Here is a 21717-nt window from a genome sequence, read left to right as displayed (position 1 = left end):
AGAAAAGGATGTACAAAGCATTCAAGGGAACTCGTGATGGCAATGTATAAAAACTGTTCCAGTTGCGTCCGATTCCAGTGGAGAGAACAGATTGGTTTAGAAAGCAAACTGGAGTAAGACAGGCAAGTGTATTGTCTCCACTTATTTATAAGCGTTATGGATGAAATTGTAAGGAAACAAAGGCAACATAATGGAGGGGATATGAAAACGCTGTTTGCAGATGATGTAGTGATCTGGGGAGTCAATAATACAGAAGTGAAAATCCAATTACAGGATTTAAATGGCAATTTTGAGAAATGCGCTATGAAAATCAGTGTGGAGAAAAGCAAAACCGTGGTTATGACAAGAGGAGAAAGAGAAGGAAAATGAATCATTAGTATCAAGGGATAAAACCTTGAGGTTGTTGAATACTTCATATATTTGCAAAGTGAAATAATGCAAGATACAGGGTTGGATAAGGAGATCAGCAGAAGGGTACAAGCGGGACATACATTCTACCAGAATGTAAGGAACTTTGTGTGGGACAGAGAAGTTCCTATGAAATATAAAGAGATAATGTACAAGATGTATTATACCCCTATATTAATGTATGCATCAGAGACTTGGACAATGACAGCAAGAAATGAGAGTAAAATTCAGGCCAGTGGGGTGAAGTTCCTGAGGAGAATGGTAGGGAAGAGAAAGTAAGAAATGTTGAGGTCAGAAAAGAAATAGGGGTAGAAAAATTGAGTGACAGGATGGAGAAGAATAAATTGAGATGGTTTGGACATGTTATGCAGTTGGAGGAAGGAAGGATACCAAAACAGGTGTTGGAGGCTAAGACAGAGGGAAAGAGGGAGGCCCAGAGCAAGGTGGATAGACTCGATCAAGAACAGTTTAAGAAAAAGAAGACTGGACAGGAATATAATTACTGAAGAGGAGTGGTGTAAGTAACGGCAACGGTGAAGGATACTATCAACACCCTGATCTGGCAGGAGCTGGACAAGGGAAAATGAAAATGACGACGATGATACCAAGTACAGTACTGCGCTGGGATTCAGTCCTGGAACCTTGAGCATAGGAGACAAGTGTCGAACCATATGCAGCTGGTGCAATTAGAATAAAATCCTTATGATAAGATTTGTCTAATGTTTCCTATTTGAAAGGTGCATGGATACAAGAATTCTCTTCTCAAGCAGTTACTTTACATGTCAGCTGTTGCTGAATCTACCAGTACAACGTACTGAACCGTATCACTCTATTACGATCCAAATATAATCATTCTATGTTATAGGAATATTTTAATATATCACCAAGTGGAGCCCGAATTCCGTGTCTTAGGGGGAGGTGAACCCCAGAGCACAACCTGTAGTCCTTGTGGATACTCATGTAAGCCCTGACAAGAAGCTTTATTTTTAACCTACTCACGGAGACCCCGGATATTGCTTTCCTAAGCAAGACAGAGAAAAAGAAGGGAGACTGTAAGAAAGAGACAAAGATGTTCGAATTTTTCACATGAAGTCAGTGGTGCCAACAGCACGTAGCTAAATCCGAGCAATTCCGATCCGGTAGCATGCAAATTCGAGACTCTATTTCCACACGAGTGCAAGTTTCTGCAAAAATAAAACACTGAATAATGTTGGTTGTAATTATGATGCACTACTTACACCATAGCGGTGACAAGTAGGCATGTTACATGTATTCTTTGGTCATATTCAAATAGCCGTTGGAAGGACGCGATTGGCCCACAAAGGCAATCTATTGTGAGCGTGGAGATGTACCGGACCCCAACGGAATCTACCAGGGCTATAAAGGCATTGTCTCCCAAGCAGCTGGCAACTATTGCTGACAGACCAGCGCAAAGTGCATGTCGCTTATATCAAACCTCTAGACAAAGTGATTTTAACAAAGTAATTAGAAAGTCTTATTTAGGGCTTCGACTAGCTCGCCTGAGCTTTTATTGTGAGTGAATAATGTAACTAGAACAATTTCTCAAATTCAGTGTGGTACGTGTCGGTTAACTGCCAAAAAAACACTTCTTGTGACCGGGTGTCATACCCATAATAGGCGCTACTCATGGTCGGACTGATACCATAAGTAACAGATATAGCAAATTTTATCTTGCCTAGGTTACAGCATTGTATACAAATACAAACTAGGCAGTGAAGACGAGTTACTTCATTATCCAGTTTTCAGGAGTTGCCGAGGACCAAGGAAGAAGAAGGCATTTGTAATGCTGTTCCCAGGAGTAGAGTACAAGACTTCAGGATCCAGAGTACACACCACCCTGCATGGGCGCGCTGAGGCAAAGAAGGAAGGTTTAAGATAAGTTGAACTGCATGTAAGCATGATTTGTAGCTACAGATTCGACCCAGAGCCTTTTTGGCAATGTAAATGTAAAATACATAACCTTCAATGCCATAGGCATATATATTCAATTACTGGTAGGTAATTTAGCTTGGTACCGGGCGAGCTGGCCGTGCGCGTAGAGGAGCGCGGCTGTGAGCTTGCATCCGGGAGATAGTAGGTTCGAATTCCACTATCGGCAGCCCTGAAGATGGTTTTCCGTGGTTTCCCATTTTCACACCAGGCAAATGCTGGGGCTGTACCTTAATTAACGCCACGGCTGCTTCCTTCCAACTCCTAGGCCTTCCCTATCCCATCGTCGCCATAAGACCTATCTGTGTCATGTTTTATGAACGTAGATTTCTCCTACGCCATGTAGAGGTGCGAGTCTTAGGTTGATGTCAAAGTCTTCAGAATAAGTTGGAGGTCAACTTACCTCTAGAGGTTCAAAAGGGAAAACCTGGTATCGAAGACGACTTAGATAAAAATGTTAGGATGTGCATGATTATTATTATTATATATTTGCCTTTATTTGTAGTGGCGAAGTTAGGACTCATGGTCCTCTCTTACACTTAACCAAACTTCATTAACATTGAACAACTGAAAGCAACATTCATAATCTTATCTTAAAACTACCATTACAAACTAGAAACAAAATATGAAACAAAAGAACATAAACTCTATAAATATTCTTAGTCATGTCTTACAACTATCGTTACAAATTAAAAGTTGAATGACACTAAATACCATAAGCACAGTCAACGTACATTCATACATACATTCACTCTACCAGATTCATTCAGCCTGGTGGTACACATCGAGGAGATGCTCACAGCAAGACAACTTGAAGGAATTTAAGGATTTTATGGCTCTAATGTTGTGGGGGAGAGAATTCCATATTCTAGCTCCATTTGCAACAAAAGAACGGCTAAATGCTGCTGACCTGCTGAGACGGATAGCATGGGACAGGGATGTAGGTGGAGTGGCTACTGTGGAGGTAGGGGTGGGGTTAAGCTTGTGATTCGTCGGTTTATTAGGGCGTGCTATATTCTGTTTGTTTACTATTTTGAGATAGTCGTTTTTTAATGCAGGAATTGCTTTATCAAAGATGATGCTGGATTTATCTGTAATGTCATTAATGTTATGATTGGGATGAGCTAACAGAATATAGCACACCCTAATAAACCGACGAATCACAAGCTTAACTCCACCCCTACCTCTACAATAGCCACTCCTCCTACCCCTCCACAGCTAACATAAGCCCCAGACGCACTCGTAGTAGAACACAGCAAGCTTCCAAACATATTGCTACACGACCTCCACAACAACAATAGTAAGTACTCTTTTCATTTCCATACACACACCGGGCATTCCTTCATATGCACACTATATTTATATTAGCTTATCTTTAGAGATAATAACTACAACACAAATACAGACGAGAGAGGTATCGCCACCAACAGCTCCTAATCAAAATTTAAACTCAAGTCTTGCAGTCTGTCATAAACTTACTGATCTACATCAACAGTTGAATTACATAGTACTCAAAAAAATTTCACGACAAGGGTTTTCACCACGAATCAATATGACATATATCAGTCATAGAATATTCTCGAAGATCACTTCATGAAACTAAATTAACATAGATACAGAAGCCCAAGAACTATAAAGAAGATTGAAGAAAGAACCCCACGCAACACAAACGCTCAAATTTTAACAAACGTTTTAACATATATACCACATTTTAGTGTGTTTAACTTATTAAGTGTTTTATGTTGTGCCTTATGTATTTTAATATGTTTAATGTACTCAGTATGTCCAATGTACACTCAATAGGTTTTAGTTTATTGTAGCCTTCATTACCACTTTGATCACAGATATTTTAACCCCACATAGACAAAATACTACTACAATATATTTTATTTTTTCAACCCCATTAGACATCCGGATGATCTACCATAATAACATCTTTGTGATATTGTCTAATGGCTGTAATATAATTGTGTATTAGCTGATGATGGCCATGGAAGGCCGAAACCGGTACTAATGTAAATCCATTTACAATAAATAAGTATTGATAGGTGGAACACATTTCTTGTCTGTACAGTGAATCCAATCAATACGGAAAATGAAACTTATAAATAATAAATAGTTCGGATTTGTTTAATCGGGCCAAGATGTGTGAATCTATAATTATAATTTCATGTTAAGAGACTATTCGCTTCGAGGCTACATGCCATGTGCAGTTTAACTTATTTGAACCTCCGTCAAAACTCAACCCCATCGTATTCCACAGAATGACTTTGTAATTGGGTTCAATACCGTGTAAAGATTTTAATCAGTGACGGCAACTTATATTTCTTCGATTTATTTTGGGAAGATTACTACTCTAACCTCATGTTTTATTGGTTAATAAAGTTTTCTACCTATTCATTTTCTTCGAGTTCTCTTTTACAAAAATGTATTCTAGAACCTGTCCTATGATTTTAAGTTAATTTTACCTAGATTATTTGACCCATACCTTTTCAATTCGGACGCACCACGCAGTGTCTCCACTGAGGCAGGCCAAGCAGGGACAGGGGAAGGTACAATACACAACATTAAATTCCTCTGTACCAAGTTGGAATCTTATATTTTCTACTCGTAGGAAGTACGTCTGCCCTCCTTCATTCTCACTTCTGGTCTCTGGCTTGTTCTAAGTTTTTTACGGGCATGACTTTCATTCAGTCCTCAAGTTTATTATTTCCTCTGTTTTGCAATAGCATCTACATCCTTAGTTCTCCTGCTAGCTTTCTTAAACTATTTAGCTACCAATCAGAAAGCAGTCCAGTAGTTCTTCTTGACAATAAAACAAAAACAAAAAAAAAAAAATGTAGAAAAGAATGCACTGGCACAAATATTCTACTTACCTCCTTCTTTACCATCCTTGCCTTTGGTGCGATATAAGCCAAGCTTCTGGCTAGGAGGGGTACTGGTGCGCTCCACTATATGATATGCGGCTGGTGCAGGAATGTGCAGAATATTGGCAAGGTCACGCAACACACCCAGAATGTCCTCTGCAGCGGCAGCAGTCAAAGTCAATGTAACTGTCACATTACCCGAATCTCGTAAGGGTGATGTACCCAATCGTGATTTAAGCTGTAGATGATCTCGTGGCACTCCTGCATTTTCTTTGTCCTATTGAACACCAAATGACAAATATTACATTTAGAACATTAAATCTAGGCGATATCAACTTTACTTATGGATTATTACACCTTTCAGTCAGCAATCCTTTGTCACAAAGTAAATGACTACATATGATGCACCAAGGGTTTTTTGATGTTAACATGCAAACCATGTTTTAGGTAGTAACGGATAAAGACACCTGTCAATATCAATACAATAGCAACTACTGAAGACAGCATTGCTTTCCTACAAAAAACAAAGTTATAGTAATATCAAAATTATAATCATGGACCATTGCGAAATACTGGAGGCATGCAAGCATGCCCGTAGCATCACCAGAAATGTTTCAAATGATATCCAGACATCTTTCTGGCTTATATGTAACTTTAATCTCAAAGGGGTTGTTATATAAAGTGAAAGAAGTGAACAAGCCTGCAGTTTTATGTGACTGTGGATATTGTGATCCTAGCCACAGGATTTACAGTTTTAAGTGGAATCGAAAACGCAGGGATGCAACATATTATTAAGAAAATCTCACATTCATTGACTGCATTTTGAACTGACCTCTTGGGTGATGTCAAGGATGATCACCCTCAGCAGGTTATGCCAACTAAACCAAGAGAGCTGAAAATGCAACCTTTCTTGAACTTGATTTTGAATTCACCACTGTCCTTTCATGAACACCGAAAGAAAGTTAGAATTTTAAGTTCTGGGCACCCAGGTTTACATTCTATATTTAAGCATGTGGGTCATGGGTAGAGACAAGTTGCTTTATGTTGCACCGAGGCAGATAAGCCTTATAGCGATAATGGTATAGGAAAGGGCTAGGAGTGGGAAGGAAGTGGCTGCAGTGTTAATTAAGGTACAGCTCACACTATTTGCCTAGTGTGAAAATGGGAAACCACGGAAAACCACCTTCAGGGCAGCTGATAGTGGCAGTTGAACCCACTACCTCCCAAATGCAAGCTCAGAGCTGCGTGCCCCAAACCACAAGGCCAACTCGCTTGGTGACATAAGTAGACAGCTATAAATGATGTCACTTCAAAGTGTATGCCACATTCATAAATGACAACTGTTTGTATGAAAGCAGAACATACTCTCTTTAGTGGGCACACTAAAACACACTAAACTGTAGCGATACCACTTAGGACATGCACGAAAGTGTTGTGGCATTAATCAAAATCTGGCCTCAGTAATGTGTGATCGTAGACATGGTATAAGTAAACAACATTAAGAGGTTCATGATGTCAATTCTGGGACCACTTTGACTCTGATCTGTGCTATGAAAAATAGGTGGTCTACGAATTTACATGGGAACAGCTTTTCTGAAATTTAACTGGACGCAAAAAAATCTAAACTGTCCTCTGAAATCGGTGGTGTACCCTGCCACATCTTGAGCTGTTATCACATTCTTACTTACTTTCATTATATAACATTAAAATTAAGCGATCGTTTACTTCAGCCTTTATTTCTAATGCGTTAACAACGGCTACGGGCCACATTATTTATGCAATTATTACGTGTTATCCTCACTCGTTTTGAATTTTCTTTTAGAGAACAGCAGTCGACGGGTATTACTAATCGACTCCGACATCACCTTCGAATGATATAGATGTTGATTCCTATAGGGAAGATGATGTATTGCATTTTGTGGCAATTGTTTCAGTTTTCTTATTCAAACAGCATCACCCAACCTAACTTAACTGTAACATATGTATCATGAAAACATATGTCAAGTGCCAGTAGAGAAATTATAACATTCTGGCTATAAATTTACATTGGGAATAGCCTCTCTGAAATTTAACCAGACGCGAGAAGATATAACCTAACCTCTGAAATCATTGATGTGCTCTGCCATATCTTGAGGTATATCGCATTCTTACTTAATTTCAGTGTACAGTATTAAAATTAAGCAATCGTTTACTTAGCCTTTATTTCTAATGAGTTAACAACTGCTATCGGCAGCGTTATTTACACATTTGATACAAAAGCGTGTGATACTCTTTCATTCTGAATTTGCTTTCAGAGAACAGCAGTCGACTGGTATTACTAAACAGCTCCAACATTGCCTTCTAATGTCAACAAGAGAGCTCGCAAGTGCACATAGCGAGAAAACGATACTGTGCTGAAGATGAACGATCTCATTTTGTGGCAAAAGTTTCAGTTTTCTTATTTAAACAGCGTCACCTAACCTAACTTAACCATACTATATGTATCATGAAAACATGTGTGAAGCGCCAGCAGAGAAATGATAAACTTCTCGCTATAAAATTACATGATAACAGCCTTTCCGAAATTTAACCAGATGCGAGAAAATTTAAAACTAACCACTGCAATCAATGATGCACTGTGCCATACCTTGAGGTGTATCCCATTCTTACTTAATTGCAGTATTTAGCATTAAAATGAAGCGATTGTCAGCCTTTATTTATAACGAGTTAACAACTGCTAGCAGACATGTTATTTATCCAAATATGTTCTCCTCCTTTATTTCCATTTTTCTTTACGGAACAGCAATCGACGGGTATTACTAATCGACTCCGACATCGCCTTTGAATGTTGACGAGAGAGCTCGCTTGTGGATATAGCGCGGAAACAATACCAAAGAGGATCGATCGCATGCAATACAATCACTGGATGCATAAATATCGGTAACGGAAAAATCATGCATGCTCAATCACTCGTAATAACGGAAGTGTCAGTGATAGGGCTTTCGCTGTAACAGAAAGATAATACACTGCTTAATACAGGAATTTTGAGGGCACAGACCGAAAATTGTTGTTATAACAGGGGTCTCGTTATATGCCGTACTCGTTATAGTGGACTTCTACTGTTTTCTACAGCCAGTGGCACATACTTGTGAAGTAGAACGAAATCTTTGAAGTTTGGTGTGACATGCTTATTTCTAGAGACAAAAGTTTAGCCCATTCCATGTTGCAGAGCCTACCTTCAATATCTCTTTCCCCTGGCTCAAAATTTTATGTTGGTCTCCATCTTCTTGGCTGCTTCCCAAGAACTTTCAAGTAGGAGCAAATTGATAATGATGAATCACTTCATAAGCTCACCTCTGCCTTCTTTCATCCTGCAGCTACTGGTACTGTACTTATTACTTTTAACAGGACACCTTTACAGTCACTTTAGAAAAGAGACATAAGATTATCAAGCCTATTTATCCAGTAATAGTGCACCTAAATGGTTACTTGGTACATCATATCTTTTATTTTATTTTATGAGGCCTATGAGGTGCATATAAGAATTGTAGGTACTGGTAATACAACACCCCCCACCCCAAAAAAATACTAATAATAAAAAAAATAGGTTATCAATATAATTTCAAACAATACAAACTTCACACTGCAGCAAATTTATACTTATACTTGGAAAGTGAAAAAACAGATTATAAAAATCAAATGGAATTTCACTCTTTATTTTTCAAATGCCTTATATTAAAAAACTAATCTTCATATCAAAATATAAATTTGCCACTAAGATATAACTATCCTGAGGAAGCGAACAAATATGAATTTTTAAAACCATTTTCATCAACTTCTGAGAAGGTAAACACAAATAACATCATCCAACATAAATCCCAGTAATGAATGGTTAACAGCTGATTATGACTAACTAAATACACCAGATAAATGCTGCGCTGTTGTCATTCATTTGTCTTTCAAAAAAAATTAAAGCCCTCTTTGCACGCATAGGCTACTCTTGGCCAATGTTGCAATAAGTCATAAATCCTTCCCCTTAGCTTCTCTGAACAAGGGGATCATAAGGCAAGTACAGTAGAAGTCTGTTATAGCGAGAATTCATAACGGCGAGAAATTTACTCGCTATAGCGGATTGTCGTTAGATCAGATTTTTTGTAAAAAGTCGGGAAAACCCCCATACACATTAAAATCAGTATGAAATTTCAATCAGTTTGTTCAAAACTTGTGTTTTCGCGGATAGTATCCACACAACGGCTTACTTGTTTGTTGTTTTTCAAAATCCGATACTGCGTGAAAGTGTGTTTAATTTCATTCTGAAAAATATATATTTCCGTATTTCTCCGAATCCAAGATGACCCCCACTTTTTCTTTCATAAATTTTAATCAGGCTTAAAAAGTGCTTTGTAAAATCATATGAATGTCTTTCTTATACAGTACGCATTTTTAGACTATTTGTAGACGCCGAACATTGGCTTTAGTTATGTCGGTTTTTTCCGGCTGTACAATTATGCTTTATTTCAGCGGGTTTAATAACCATTAACTTAAAATTGGCATCACAATATCGAAGGGAACTCGTTGAAAATTTGCCGGCAATACACATTCTATGCGTCTCTACGATACGACGATCCATCAGGAAAATATTCTTGTTTACTGTAAAATTGTTACTTTCACTCAGCATCAGATATAACTGGCTGCAGCTACACGCACTTCTTGCTTGCCGGATTCAGCCAAATTCAGCGGCTAGCGATGTATAGGTCTTAATCGCGGACTTTGAAAGTCAACGAACGAGTTTATATTGCGGTATGGCAATTCTGCTTTTTCATTTTTGTGCACATACCTCACAATTTCATCTTCAACTTCTTTAAAACGTCGTCGTTGCGGGCCACTGAATGCAATTTTTTGTGCAGTTCGCATTTTTAAGCTGTCTTTGTCTTCACAGTAACGCCGAATATTGGCTTTAGTTAGGCCTATGCGCATTTTCTTGCGGCTGGACAATTATTATATATTTCCGAGTGTTTAATAGCCATTAACTTAAAATTGGCATCATAACATCGACGAGAACCCGGTGAAAATTTGCCGGCAATACCTGTTCCACGTATTTTTACAATATGACGATCCATCACGAAAATATTCCTGCTTTCTATAAAACTTAAATTTTACTAAGCGTCAGGTACAGCAGACGCGTTGTAACTCTGCTACTGAATAGCCATGGCCTTTCTATGAATTCGAAGGCTCGCATGTTTTGATGCCATTCTGCAGATTTGAGAAAAGTTTTTGTAGAGGATAATAGAATGTCACTCTCTCTTCACTATTTCCCGCGATCCAGTGACATTACACATAGGCACTGTACAACCGGTCACAGAGGCTAGCGATGTATGATAAAGAGGCGGTCGTTTATTGCCAACGAGTTTTGTGTGTGCGCGCGTGCGGGGGTGAAAAGAAACAGCGTGGTTCCTGCGGTAGTTGCCAGTGGTGTTCATTATTATCAGGCCGTGAATGCAAAACGACCCTTGATTTTTCACATGAGATTCTGAGAAAAAAATGTCGTCTTGGATTCAGAGAAATGCGGTATCACTCCAGAGGCTTCTGTGGCAAACATTTCAGTTTTCTTCTTCAAACGGCATCATCTAACCTAACCGTATATGTATCATGAAAACCTATTTAAAACGCATGTAGAGAAATGATAATCTCCTCGCTAAAAATTGATATGGGAATACAATAGCTTTCCGAAATTTAACTAGATGCTAGAAAATATAAACTATCCTCTGAAATCAGTGATGTACCCTGCCATATCTTGAAGTGTACCTATCACATTCTTACTTAATTTCAGTATAAGGTAACCCATTAAAATGAAGAGATAGTTTCCTTCAGCCTTTATTTTTAACGAGTTAACAACTGCTATCGGCCATGTTATTTACGCATTTATTACGAAAACGTGTTATTCTCTTTCATTTCGAATTTTCTTTAGGGAACAACATTCGATGGGTATTACTATTCGACTCCAATATCACCTTCGAATGTTGACGAATAAGCGCCACCTATCCTGACTTAACTTTACTATATGTATGATGAAAACATACTTCAAGCGCCAGGAGAGAAATTATAACCTTCTCGCTATAAATTTACATGATAATAACCTATGCAGTGGCCTCCATGGTATGCACTAGCCTTGCGTCTTGGGTGGTGTGCTAAGTCCCAACTGACGAGCCTAACTCAGCACACGAGGGCAAAACGCAGGCAACCAAGAATGAGTTAGCTGGAAAATTTATAATGTCCAATAACGGACCATTATATTGGTATGATAATAGCCTTTGATAAATTTAACGGACGCGAGAAAATATAAACTTACCTCGTAATCAATGACGCACTCTGCCATATCTTGAAGTGTAGGCCTATCTCATTCTTACCTAATTGCAGTATTTAGCATTAAAATTAAGCGATCGTTTATTCACCGTTTATCTTTAACGAGTTAACAACGGTTATCGAACATGTCATTTACGCATTTATTGCGAAAACATGTTCTCGTCTTTCATTTTCATTTTTCTCGTGGAAGAACAGTCGACGGGTATTACTAATCGACTCTGACACTGCCTTCGAATATCGACGAGAAAGCTCACTGGTGGGCGTAAATCGCTCATAATAACGGATGCGTCAGTGATAAGGCTCTCGCTGTAACCGAAGGATAATATACAGTTTAATATAGGAATTTTGAAGGGACGGGCAAAGGTCATCGTTATAACGTGGATCTCGTTATATGCCGTACTCGCTATAACAGACTTCTACTGTATTATAAATAGCAATATGGTAGCTGCAACTAGGGAAGTGTTAGGGATCCCCTTGTCTTGTGAGTGTTTTGGCAACGACTATGAATATGACCCACAATCTGAAACATCAGCCTTCCAAGGAAGAGTACATAGTTTACAATAGTTACAGTTGTCAAGGCTACAATCCCTTTGTCTCACCGAACAGGATTCAGTGAGGAGGGAGTGAGTTTGTGGTAATGATTTATTGCTGAATTTGTTGTATGAGGTGATTCTTGGGCATACTCCAGGTACAGTAAAACTTCGATGCATCGTTTTTCAAGGGTGAGGGGGAAAATGACGATGAATGTGGTAAAATGATAAATGCGGGTGACATAAAAGCAAAATAATAAAATACAGGTACTGTATTTGGGCATTTTTTGTCATATAAACATAACGATAATAAAACAACAATAATAATGGTGTTTGGCCTCTGAAGTCGGATGCAGGTCTTTTGAGTTGTCGAGTGATAGGCGATCTACGTGCTTATGAAAATGCGGCTCTACCTAAGATGAATCCTAATGCGTATATTGGCACACACACACAGCCCTCGAACCATCAGAATTAACCAAGGAAAGTTAAAATCTCCGACCCGATAGAGACCCCTTGAACGGAAGGCTAACATGCGCTAACCATTTAGCCATGGAGCCGAACAGGCTCATACTATATATACATAACAGTATCAAAATATTGCAACCAGGATATATACGATGAAAATAAAATGCGTGACTTTTACGCAGTTTCATTTCACTTTGCTTTACATCTCGTAATAAGTGAAAACCTTTAAGGTCAGTTGTTGTATTGCAAATTAATGATATACATGGATATTACGGCGATAACCTAAGAATAAGATTCCATAGACCCTTCACGAACGTTAGGTTAGAGATCCCACACGGCGTGGCTTGGACGATGTCACAGCGGGCTATGTGAGGTTGCCAACTTAGTATCAATACCAGGCTAGTGAAAAGATTATTGGTCTGGTTGGTTAAGTCTGGCTTGTTACAAGACAATTGGGCAAGGGACAACAAAGTGGTCAACAGACTTCTAATATCCCACACAGTCCACAAGGTATGACGTGATTAATAACCCTGTGACTAATTAAAACGTACCTGGCGCACATCGTAACTATTTTAAACTACGTGATTTTCCAATTTTCAACGAAGGTGGCAGCCCTAGCCAGCCAAAAGCAACACAGAAAATGGTGGCAAATTTTGAGTTTTACAATGCCTCCATTTTAATTCTTGTAAATAAAAATACTTCTAGGGGTCTCTTATGAGAAATGCTGACGCCAGGAGGCTCGAAGTGAGTTTACGTATGAGTAACTCGTGTACAGCACTCGAGGTTACAATTTCCTTGCTCAAAACTAGCAACTCTGAATCGCTTGTACATTCTCGCATAACAGGTTGCCGCTCTTATATACTGGAGTATTGAGCTGTCTCTAAATTCAAAAAACTTTTGCATACATTTTTCTTATGTATGATCGAACCATGCGGGAAAATTGTGGCCAAGGACAATTTTTTTTTGCCGATCGATGCAATAAAACGATAGTTCAAGGAACGAAAGATACGGGGAAATTTAACACTGATTTATATGGAACATTTTTGGGACCGAATAAATTGAACAATGAATACGGGAAAACGACAGTTCTGGCAACGATGCATCGAGGTTCTACTGTATCTCATTTACTGTTTGGGGCTAATCAACATGTATGAAAGTAACAAACATACCTGACAGTATGAGCAGATGGGAGTTGGCATTTCACAACTTGATGGTAAGAGTTTAATATAAGGAGAGGTGTGGTTAGTGCTAATTGCAGATATACGATTATGGAAGCAATTAGTTCACCTGCATATGCTTACAAACTGAACACTGAAAGGAATTTGGTCTATAATGAAAATATCAGTATTTATCAATGTAATTATGAATGTGATCAAAATAAAAATGGTTCAAAGTCTTGGGGTGAAAAAAAAAAAAAAAGTAATTCAAAATTCAATGGGTAGTATATATTTCCCCTTCAAATTAAAAGCTTTATTTTAAATACACAATCAAACATCTTACCCCATCATTAATATCTTTGGTGTACGGCACACCAGGTCGAAGTCGAATGGGAGTGGGAATGATGAGAGGTATGATGGGGGAACCTCCACGTTTCAGCCATCGCACTGCTTCCTCCTCCTTTCCTTCATCTTCCTCTTCTTCAATTAAACGGAGCCCTGTAGGCACAAATATACACACAACTGTAATACTCTATGGATGAATACACATGTAATATAAAGGCAGTCAAAATTGCATTTTGATATTAGGAAATAGGGAAAAATGATCAATCCCAGCAATATACAGATAACATATACTTTGGTATCCTGCAACTTCAATGAAGTAGAACTCTGAGCTAAAATTATTGAGAACTGCTGCTTCAATACCAAAGCTTGTAGAGTATGGTCTGCTCCCATTTATCTTAACCTTTAGTGCTCACTAGTTATGGTATATGATATATTTCACTGGTATAAATACTGAATGTCAAAAAAAATTTTTTTCATGTTGGAAACAAATGAACATCTCAACTCTTTCACATCTGTGTCATTCTGTTCATACTTGTTTCAGCTGAGCTGAGTTCTAGAAGATTCCTCAAGTGCTGGTATTTTAAGTGCTTCTTCAATGATCCATATTGGAAACAAATGAAAATCTCAACACTTCCCCATCATCATTCTCTTCACACTTGTTTGAGCTGAGCTGAGTTCTAGAAGATTCCTCAAGTGCTGGTATTTTAGTGCTTCCCCTGTCTTCTGTGAGGTGCAGTATTCAAACAGGAGGAAAGCTGAAAGCATGCACAGGACATGTGATTGTGATGAGTGTTTTTCAAATCTTTACTTGTCTTACATTGAATTTCATGCTTGCTTCATTTTATCTATATTCATGTCTTGCTTTAACTTTGATTTTGACTGATGGTGGTCTCTGGTAAGACCGAAACTAGTTTCAGCAAATATATGTAACTTTTTTAAGGTTACAACAAACAGTATTGAATAGGTGGAAACCTTAGCTTTTGTTTTATGCTATATTGGTCTTCAATATGGATTAATATGAAATTTATTCCCTATGACATAATGCCTAAGGTTTGAATCCTGGCGTGAACTTTTTTTGTTTTTTTTTGTTTCTGAAAGAATACACTGCAATGATGTCAGGCAATGAACACAAGTTTGACCAAGCTAACTTTGATGCTAAAGGCATCACTCCATTTTGAAACGGAACATTATTTACACGCATCAAGAAAGCAAAAGCTGGCTCTTGTCCAACATGGCAATTTTACCATTCGTGAAGCAGCGATAAGGATGCATACATCAGTGGAGGATATCAGGGTATATTCTATGTTTACTGAGCATTGGTTTAAAGCAGGTTTTTACGAAGGAAGGTGGCAAAAGGTTATTCAGCTGAGCTCCTGCAGGTGACTAATTTTCGTAGATGTCCATACACGGTCCATGAATGATTACAAGAAGTTTAATTTCACTGCAGAAAAGCTGCCACCAAAGAGAGTCTCTGTGATCAGTGTATCTTTGCTGAGATGGAGAAATCGTAATTAGGATAATCCGATCTTTCCTGATGAGATTTCTTCCAGTTCAGTGGAGGTCAGGCCAATTCACGTTTACAGGCCACGGGGAGTCCGATGCAACAAAAGATATACAGCTGAGTGTTCATGAAGTGGCCACATGTATGTGTCGTGTTGCCAGGAGATTGTTTGGTGAGGCTGGAGTGCTTCATCAGATAGATCATCTCACATCCGACCAATATTTGGACATGTGGCAGAATATTATAGTTCTGATTGAGAGAGAGAGAGCCACTAGAAGATTTGTTAAGGAGGAAGGAAAACATATCCGTACCACAATGAGAAATTAAAAAATGTAGCCAACAACAAAGCCTGAAGAATAATTAGACATGAAAATTCCTTTTAACAACTGAACTGCACAACTCAATACTCAGCATAAAAAACAGTTAAGAACAAAATAAATAAAAAAATAATCTAATCGTCACAAAAGCAAGCACATAGAAAAAGCAAAAGAATTCAACAGCAACAACAAGAGTTATAATGCAACCTAAGAAATAAATTTCAAAAACGTGATAAAGCACGCGATCAAGTAAACAGACCTTATTCTCACAAAATAAGAAAAAGTCTTACCATTGAAAATGCCAGACTCCCCACACCAACTGCCCTCCCCAAAATTGACAAAATCTTAAGTAAACTTTCAGTCTACACCTTCACAAGTGTCTCTGTGTGGACTATTGAAATCACGGTGTTGAATTTCACTTAATGATAAAACAATCCATACATGTGTGTTCATCAGACCAATAGTAAATTTCAAAGATGTGTCAAGTTATAATGTCAATAAATGTCATCACTATGTCTTTTCCAAACTCCTGTCTTTACTCCATCATATGTCTTAATGTAAAGATCAGGCCAAATGCTGATCTGTCTTTCCTAAAGCCATACTGTTCTTCTTCCATTTCTCCTTCTAGCTTCCTCCTCAGTCTTCCTTCTAATACTCTCTCAAAAATCGTAGCTATATGGGCAATAAGGGTGATCCCTCTGTAGTTACTGCATTCCTTGCTGCTTTTATCACTTCCGTAGTTACCTCATCCACTCCTGCTGCTTTACCATTCTTCATCTTTTGTATCGCTTCCTCTATTTCTAACATTGATATCTCCTTTTCTTGTCCTTCTTCTTTTCCCATTGTTTCTTCTTGCTCCTTCTCATCTACCAGTTCACTGTATTTAATATTTAGCAATTCTGAGAAGTATTCTTCCCATCTTTTTAGTAGGTCATCTCTTTGCGTCAATATTATCTGCCTTGTTTCAGTTTTTACAAATTTGGTATCTTCCCTATTTTGTAAACTATTCTTCACCAAACCATACAAAACCTTTTTCTTCCCTTTATATCTTCCTGTAACAGCTCTTCCGTTTCTCTTCTTGTACTATTTTCTTGCATACCTTTTTGGCTTCTTTATATTTCTGCCAATTCTTTGTACTATTGATGCCTACCTACTTCCTCCGAGCCATCTGTTTCTCTTTAACTGCTTCCTTTACTCTGCTGTTCCACCAACGAGCCTCCTTTTCTTTCTTTCTTTTTTTTTTTTTTTTTTTTTTTTAAACAGGGAAGAATCAAGTGGGCTGGTCATGTTCAGAGAATGACAGAAACCAGTAATGTCAAAAAAGTCTTAATAGGAAAACCGGAAGGAAGAAGGAGGAGAGGAAGGCCCAGGAAGAGATGGATTGATGATGTTGAGAGCGACCTTACAAAGATGGGAGTTAATGCTGGAGAAGGAAAGCCAAAGACCGGGACGAATGGAGGCAGGTGATTAAGAAGGCCAAGGACCTACATGGACTGTAGCGCCAACCTGTAAGTAAGTATGGCAGTTTCTTGTAAACTTCATGGTATTCCATTATGCGATTCTCATATGCGGACAGTTGTGTTGTGTACTGACAGTCGCATTTTGTCTGGAACGCGTCATTTAACCCCTCAGCGCCGACCTCTATACGTGGTATAGACCATCTTTTCTTCTGTAGCCGCCGACCTCTATACGTGGTATAGACCCATACATGGTTTCACATTTACGGCTATAGCGCGAAGAGTTTTGGAGTTATGGATACGCAAATTGTTGTGTTTCCAAGAAGAGATTTTGGAGTTTATCAGTGTTGTAAAATAAGAATTGAAGATCGTTAAAATGTAGTTGTTTTTGCAAGGATACATATTTGTCAAGTAAGTCTGAGCCCTAATCTCTGTTTTTCTTTTAAGTCCGTTTGCTTCATTCTTTCCCACAGAATAAAATAAAGAAATGATGATCTGAGTAGTTTGTCTTTTCGCATGATGCTCTTTGCTCTATTTGTACAGTGACAGTGCGGTTTATTTGTTATATTTACCTTTATTTCTCGGCTTGTAATATTTTCGTAACTCTCCACGAGCACTCTGTGTAGGCATCAGTTAGTGCTGCTTTCTGTCATACGATATGAGAACCAACTGTGCATGGTGTAGATCACATTTGAAAGACGATGTCTCAACCTTTTATCTGAAATATGTATCGAGTTGGTTTATTTCGTCATAAATGTTATTCCCCTCATTCAGTTTCGTACTGCTGCCTTCGGTCTCGCTGCAGCTTCATCAGTCTGTGTGACGCGCCGCGCTCAATGGCTAGCTCCAGCCGTGGTTTGACTGACAGTAACGTGCTTGATATATTGTATAATTCAGATGAAAGTTTAGTCGGAAGTAGTAGTGACAGTATAAGCAGCAGTGACAATGAAATAGATGATTTGGCTGTGGCGGATGCAGTGGTAAATGATGAGAGTGACGATGAGGAGGAACCAGTACTTGGAAATTTCGTGTGGGAGACTATGGATAATTACAGAGGTCAGAGGGAAGTTTTCAACAGTGAATTCGGACCAAGAGGTGGTGCACAAAATATCAGCGGAATCGTTGAATGTTTTGAAACGTTCTTTGATATTAGCGTAGTAGAGTTAATTGTGAAAGAAACTAACAGGTATGCAGAGCAATATCAAAATGCTCGTGGAAATCTTTTTTCGTTTCGGTCACCCGTTCGAACCTGGACACCTGTCACAGTAAATGAAATTTATACTGTGTTAGCTTTATTTCTGCTGATGGGCATTGTACAAAAGCCAACATCTCGGTCTTATTTTTCGAAGAGCAGGGTCATATCAACACCTGGGTTTTCAGATGTCATAAGTAGGGACAGGTTTGAAATGATATGTAGGTTTTTGCATTTTATAGACAATAACAGCTTGTCTACATACCAAGGGCCTCCCAAACTGTTCAAAATATATCCTATTCTGTGTCATTTGAATAACAAATTTCAGTCCCTGTACTTACCACAGCAAAATATTGCTATTGATGAAAGTCTGACTCTGTGGAAAGGGCGCCTCTCGTTTCGGCAATACTTGCCGCTAAAGGCCTCAAAATTTGGCATAAAAACATTCGAACTGTGTGAGTCAAGTACTGGTTATTTGTGGTGTTTTCTTGTATACACAGGGAAAGGAACTCTCATTGAATCAACTCTTATCACACCCGAAACTCCGAAAACTGCAGCAATTGTCTTGAAATTGTTAGAACCTTTGTTAGGCCGCGGACACACCTTATGGATGGACAATTACTACAATAGTCCAGAATTAGCGAGGGCTCTAAAACAACATCATTCAACAGACTGTGTTGGGACACTGAAACTGAACAGAAAAAACGTTCCCACGGAAGTAAAAGAAAAAAAACTTAAGAAGGGGGAAATAATAGCTAGGCATTCTGGGCCCGTCACTGTGCTAAAATGGTGTGACAAAAAAAATGTTACGTTCGTGTCCACATACCACAATGAAGAAACAAGACGTGTTACTAAGAGGGGGAAAGAAACAGTAAAGCCTTTATGCGCGATAGATTACAACTATGGCATGGGGGGCGTTGATCTCAAGGACCAGTTACTACATATGTTTTTAGTCAAAAGAAAGAGAACAACTAAATGGTATATAAAGCTGTTCAAAAGACTATTGAATGCAACCGTCCTAAATTCTCTAATAATATTCAGACAAGCCACAGGGACAAGCATTGAGCAGTTATCTTATCGGATTCAGCTGGTAGAAGGTTTGTTTACAAAATACGCTCGCACGGGCGGGGAGCGAAACATTCAAGGCCGGCGCGCATCAGATAATACAGTTCCAAGGTTGCAAGAAAGACATTTTATCAGGAAATTAGCACCAAAAAGTGAGAAATCCAAACCTCAGAGACGTTGTGTCGTGTGTTCAAAACACGGCAAAAAGAAGACGTCGGTGTACTGCTGCCAGGAGTGTGACGTGGGTCTCTGTCTCAAAGAGTGCTTCGAACTCTATCACACGAAACTAAATTACTAAGGTAATGTGAAAAAATGATGTCATTATCTGCATGTACATAGTTCTATCATAAGGAATTCCAAATTTCGTGAATATCGTGCTACTCTTATACTTGTAGTAACGCTTTAAGTGAATCAATGTATTTCAGACGCGCGTAGTTGAAATCTCATCCGGCCGCGGGGAAGGAAGCTCTTTAAATGGCTACGACGCTGAGGGGTTAACAATAAGCGAGTTGAGTAACTTTTCATTGTAGTTGTACCACCTCACCAGAGGACGATGATACCTGATACAGGACTTAAAATTTTTTCATACATCAATTTTTGATCATTCAACAGTACATGCATGGACAATATTTTTAGATGTATAGACCTACTTGACATTAACTGAAATAGTGAATCACCTACCTGGAAATCGCAGAGGAAAATCTGGAATAACACATTCAGGTGAAGATGAACTAATGATGGTGTCCGGTGTATCAATGTCACGATCTCGGCTGCTACCATCTTGTTTCTTATCATCACCTATAATAATAAAAGAAAAATATATGCAGATGTCTAAGGAAAACTTAATAGTTTATTAAGATGTCTCTAGATCTTCCTCTGAACATTTACATCCTGATGATGAACATGAAAGGATATTTTGGAATAGCAGGCATTGTTCACGAATATTTTTACATTTGTTTCACCTGTTGCAAATTAATTAGGTCTCTACCAATAAAGAGGATGTCTACAGTTTCGTTCCATTCCAAATTTTATATTCTGCATAATTTTACAATATGACACCATTACTGTTAACTGATCATGAAATCTTTTGAAGATGCTTTTTCCATTCTTTCTAAATGAGAGCAGGGTAATGTTTAATGAACTTGAGTTGAAAATATTCAGGAAAATAACTGAAATATTGTACTTCTAAAATAATAATAATAATAATAATAATAATAATAATAATAATAATAATAATAATAATAATAATCAATTGTTTGATAAGAGATTTAAAGATGTTAAACATGTAGATTATCAGCTAGAAAGTACAGAGTATGAAACGTTCCTAGAATGGTATGATACACTGATAATTCAATTATTTAATTGTAACAATCCTCACTAACAATACATTCAACTTGAAATCAGAAGAGGATGATATAATAATAATAACTTACTAGGGCAAAGTAATACAAATGGGAAAACTTACTGTCATTATCTAACTTGAGAGCAGCAAATTCCTGGTCATAGAAGCCTCTCTGAGTGGACACAGGTGGTTGAGGAGGTAGTGGGGGCAAATTTCCAAATGGTTGTGTATTGTAATAATCAGAAATGAAAGGAAGAGTAGCAGCACCATACTGGCCTTGCAGGTCACCATGCCGAGTATTATATTCCTTGGAACTACCAATTTTTGTTAGATCACCAGACCCAAAAATAGCACACACTGCATAGTTTCTAGATAGTGCAGGTTCAAGTACACTCATGGGTGGTAACTGCCGAAGTTGTGTCATTAGATTCTCAATGTAGCTGTCGTAATCCTCTTCTACTTTTGAGCCCTAAAAAGAAAAATGGATTAACGCATATGAATGAACAAATAACAAGTGATAGAACACCAAAGGGTAAATTTGCTTACATTTAGGGTTATTAAAAGTATAATACCAAAATAAATGGTCATTATTGGACATTCTTAAAAATTCTGAACAGTTTGAAACAGACAACTATAACAGAAAAATTGTGAATTATGGATGGACCATTACAATATAACACTCAGTTTACAATTGAACAAAATTAACAAAACAAGAAACAAAAGAACAGAGAAAGAGGATAGAAAAAAAAAAATCCTACAACCAGTTTTCCAGTCAATGA

General features: G+C 38.1%; 2 protein-coding genes across 2 annotated transcripts in view; one reads left to right on the top strand and one right to left on the bottom strand.

Moving 5' to 3' along the window:
• LOC136866781 (histone-lysine N-methyltransferase 2C-like) overlaps window positions 1-21717 on the bottom strand; it is an 811555-nt gene that overhangs the window by 120139 nt on the left and 669699 nt on the right. The window contains 4 exon segments of the mRNA XM_067143888.2: window positions 5235-5502; window positions 14063-14217; window positions 20278-20394; window positions 21062-21407. Coding sequence (XP_066999989.2) covers window positions 5235-5502; window positions 14063-14217; window positions 20278-20394; window positions 21062-21407 — 886 coding nt within the window.
• Window positions 19142-19894, top strand: LOC137499024 (piggyBac transposable element-derived protein 4-like). Its single transcript, XM_068227058.1, has one exon. It carries the CDS (start codon window positions 19142-19144, stop codon window positions 19892-19894), a length of 753 nt encoding a protein of 250 aa, XP_068083159.1.

The sequence above is a fragment of the Anabrus simplex genome, chromosome 3 (genome assembly GCF_040414725.1).
Source record: "Anabrus simplex isolate iqAnaSimp1 chromosome 3, ASM4041472v1, whole genome shotgun sequence".
NCBI classification, from domain to species: Eukaryota; Metazoa; Arthropoda; class Insecta; order Orthoptera; family Tettigoniidae; genus Anabrus; species Anabrus simplex.
The sequence above is the reverse complement of the archived record's forward strand: the minus strand, read 5'-3'. Positions and strand labels throughout refer to the sequence as shown.

Bases quoted from the DNA above. Each gene is read 5' to 3' on its own strand.
- LOC137499024 (XM_068227058.1), top strand. From the start codon at position 19,142: ATGGACAATTACTACAATAGTCCAGAATTAGCGAGGGCTCTAAAACAA.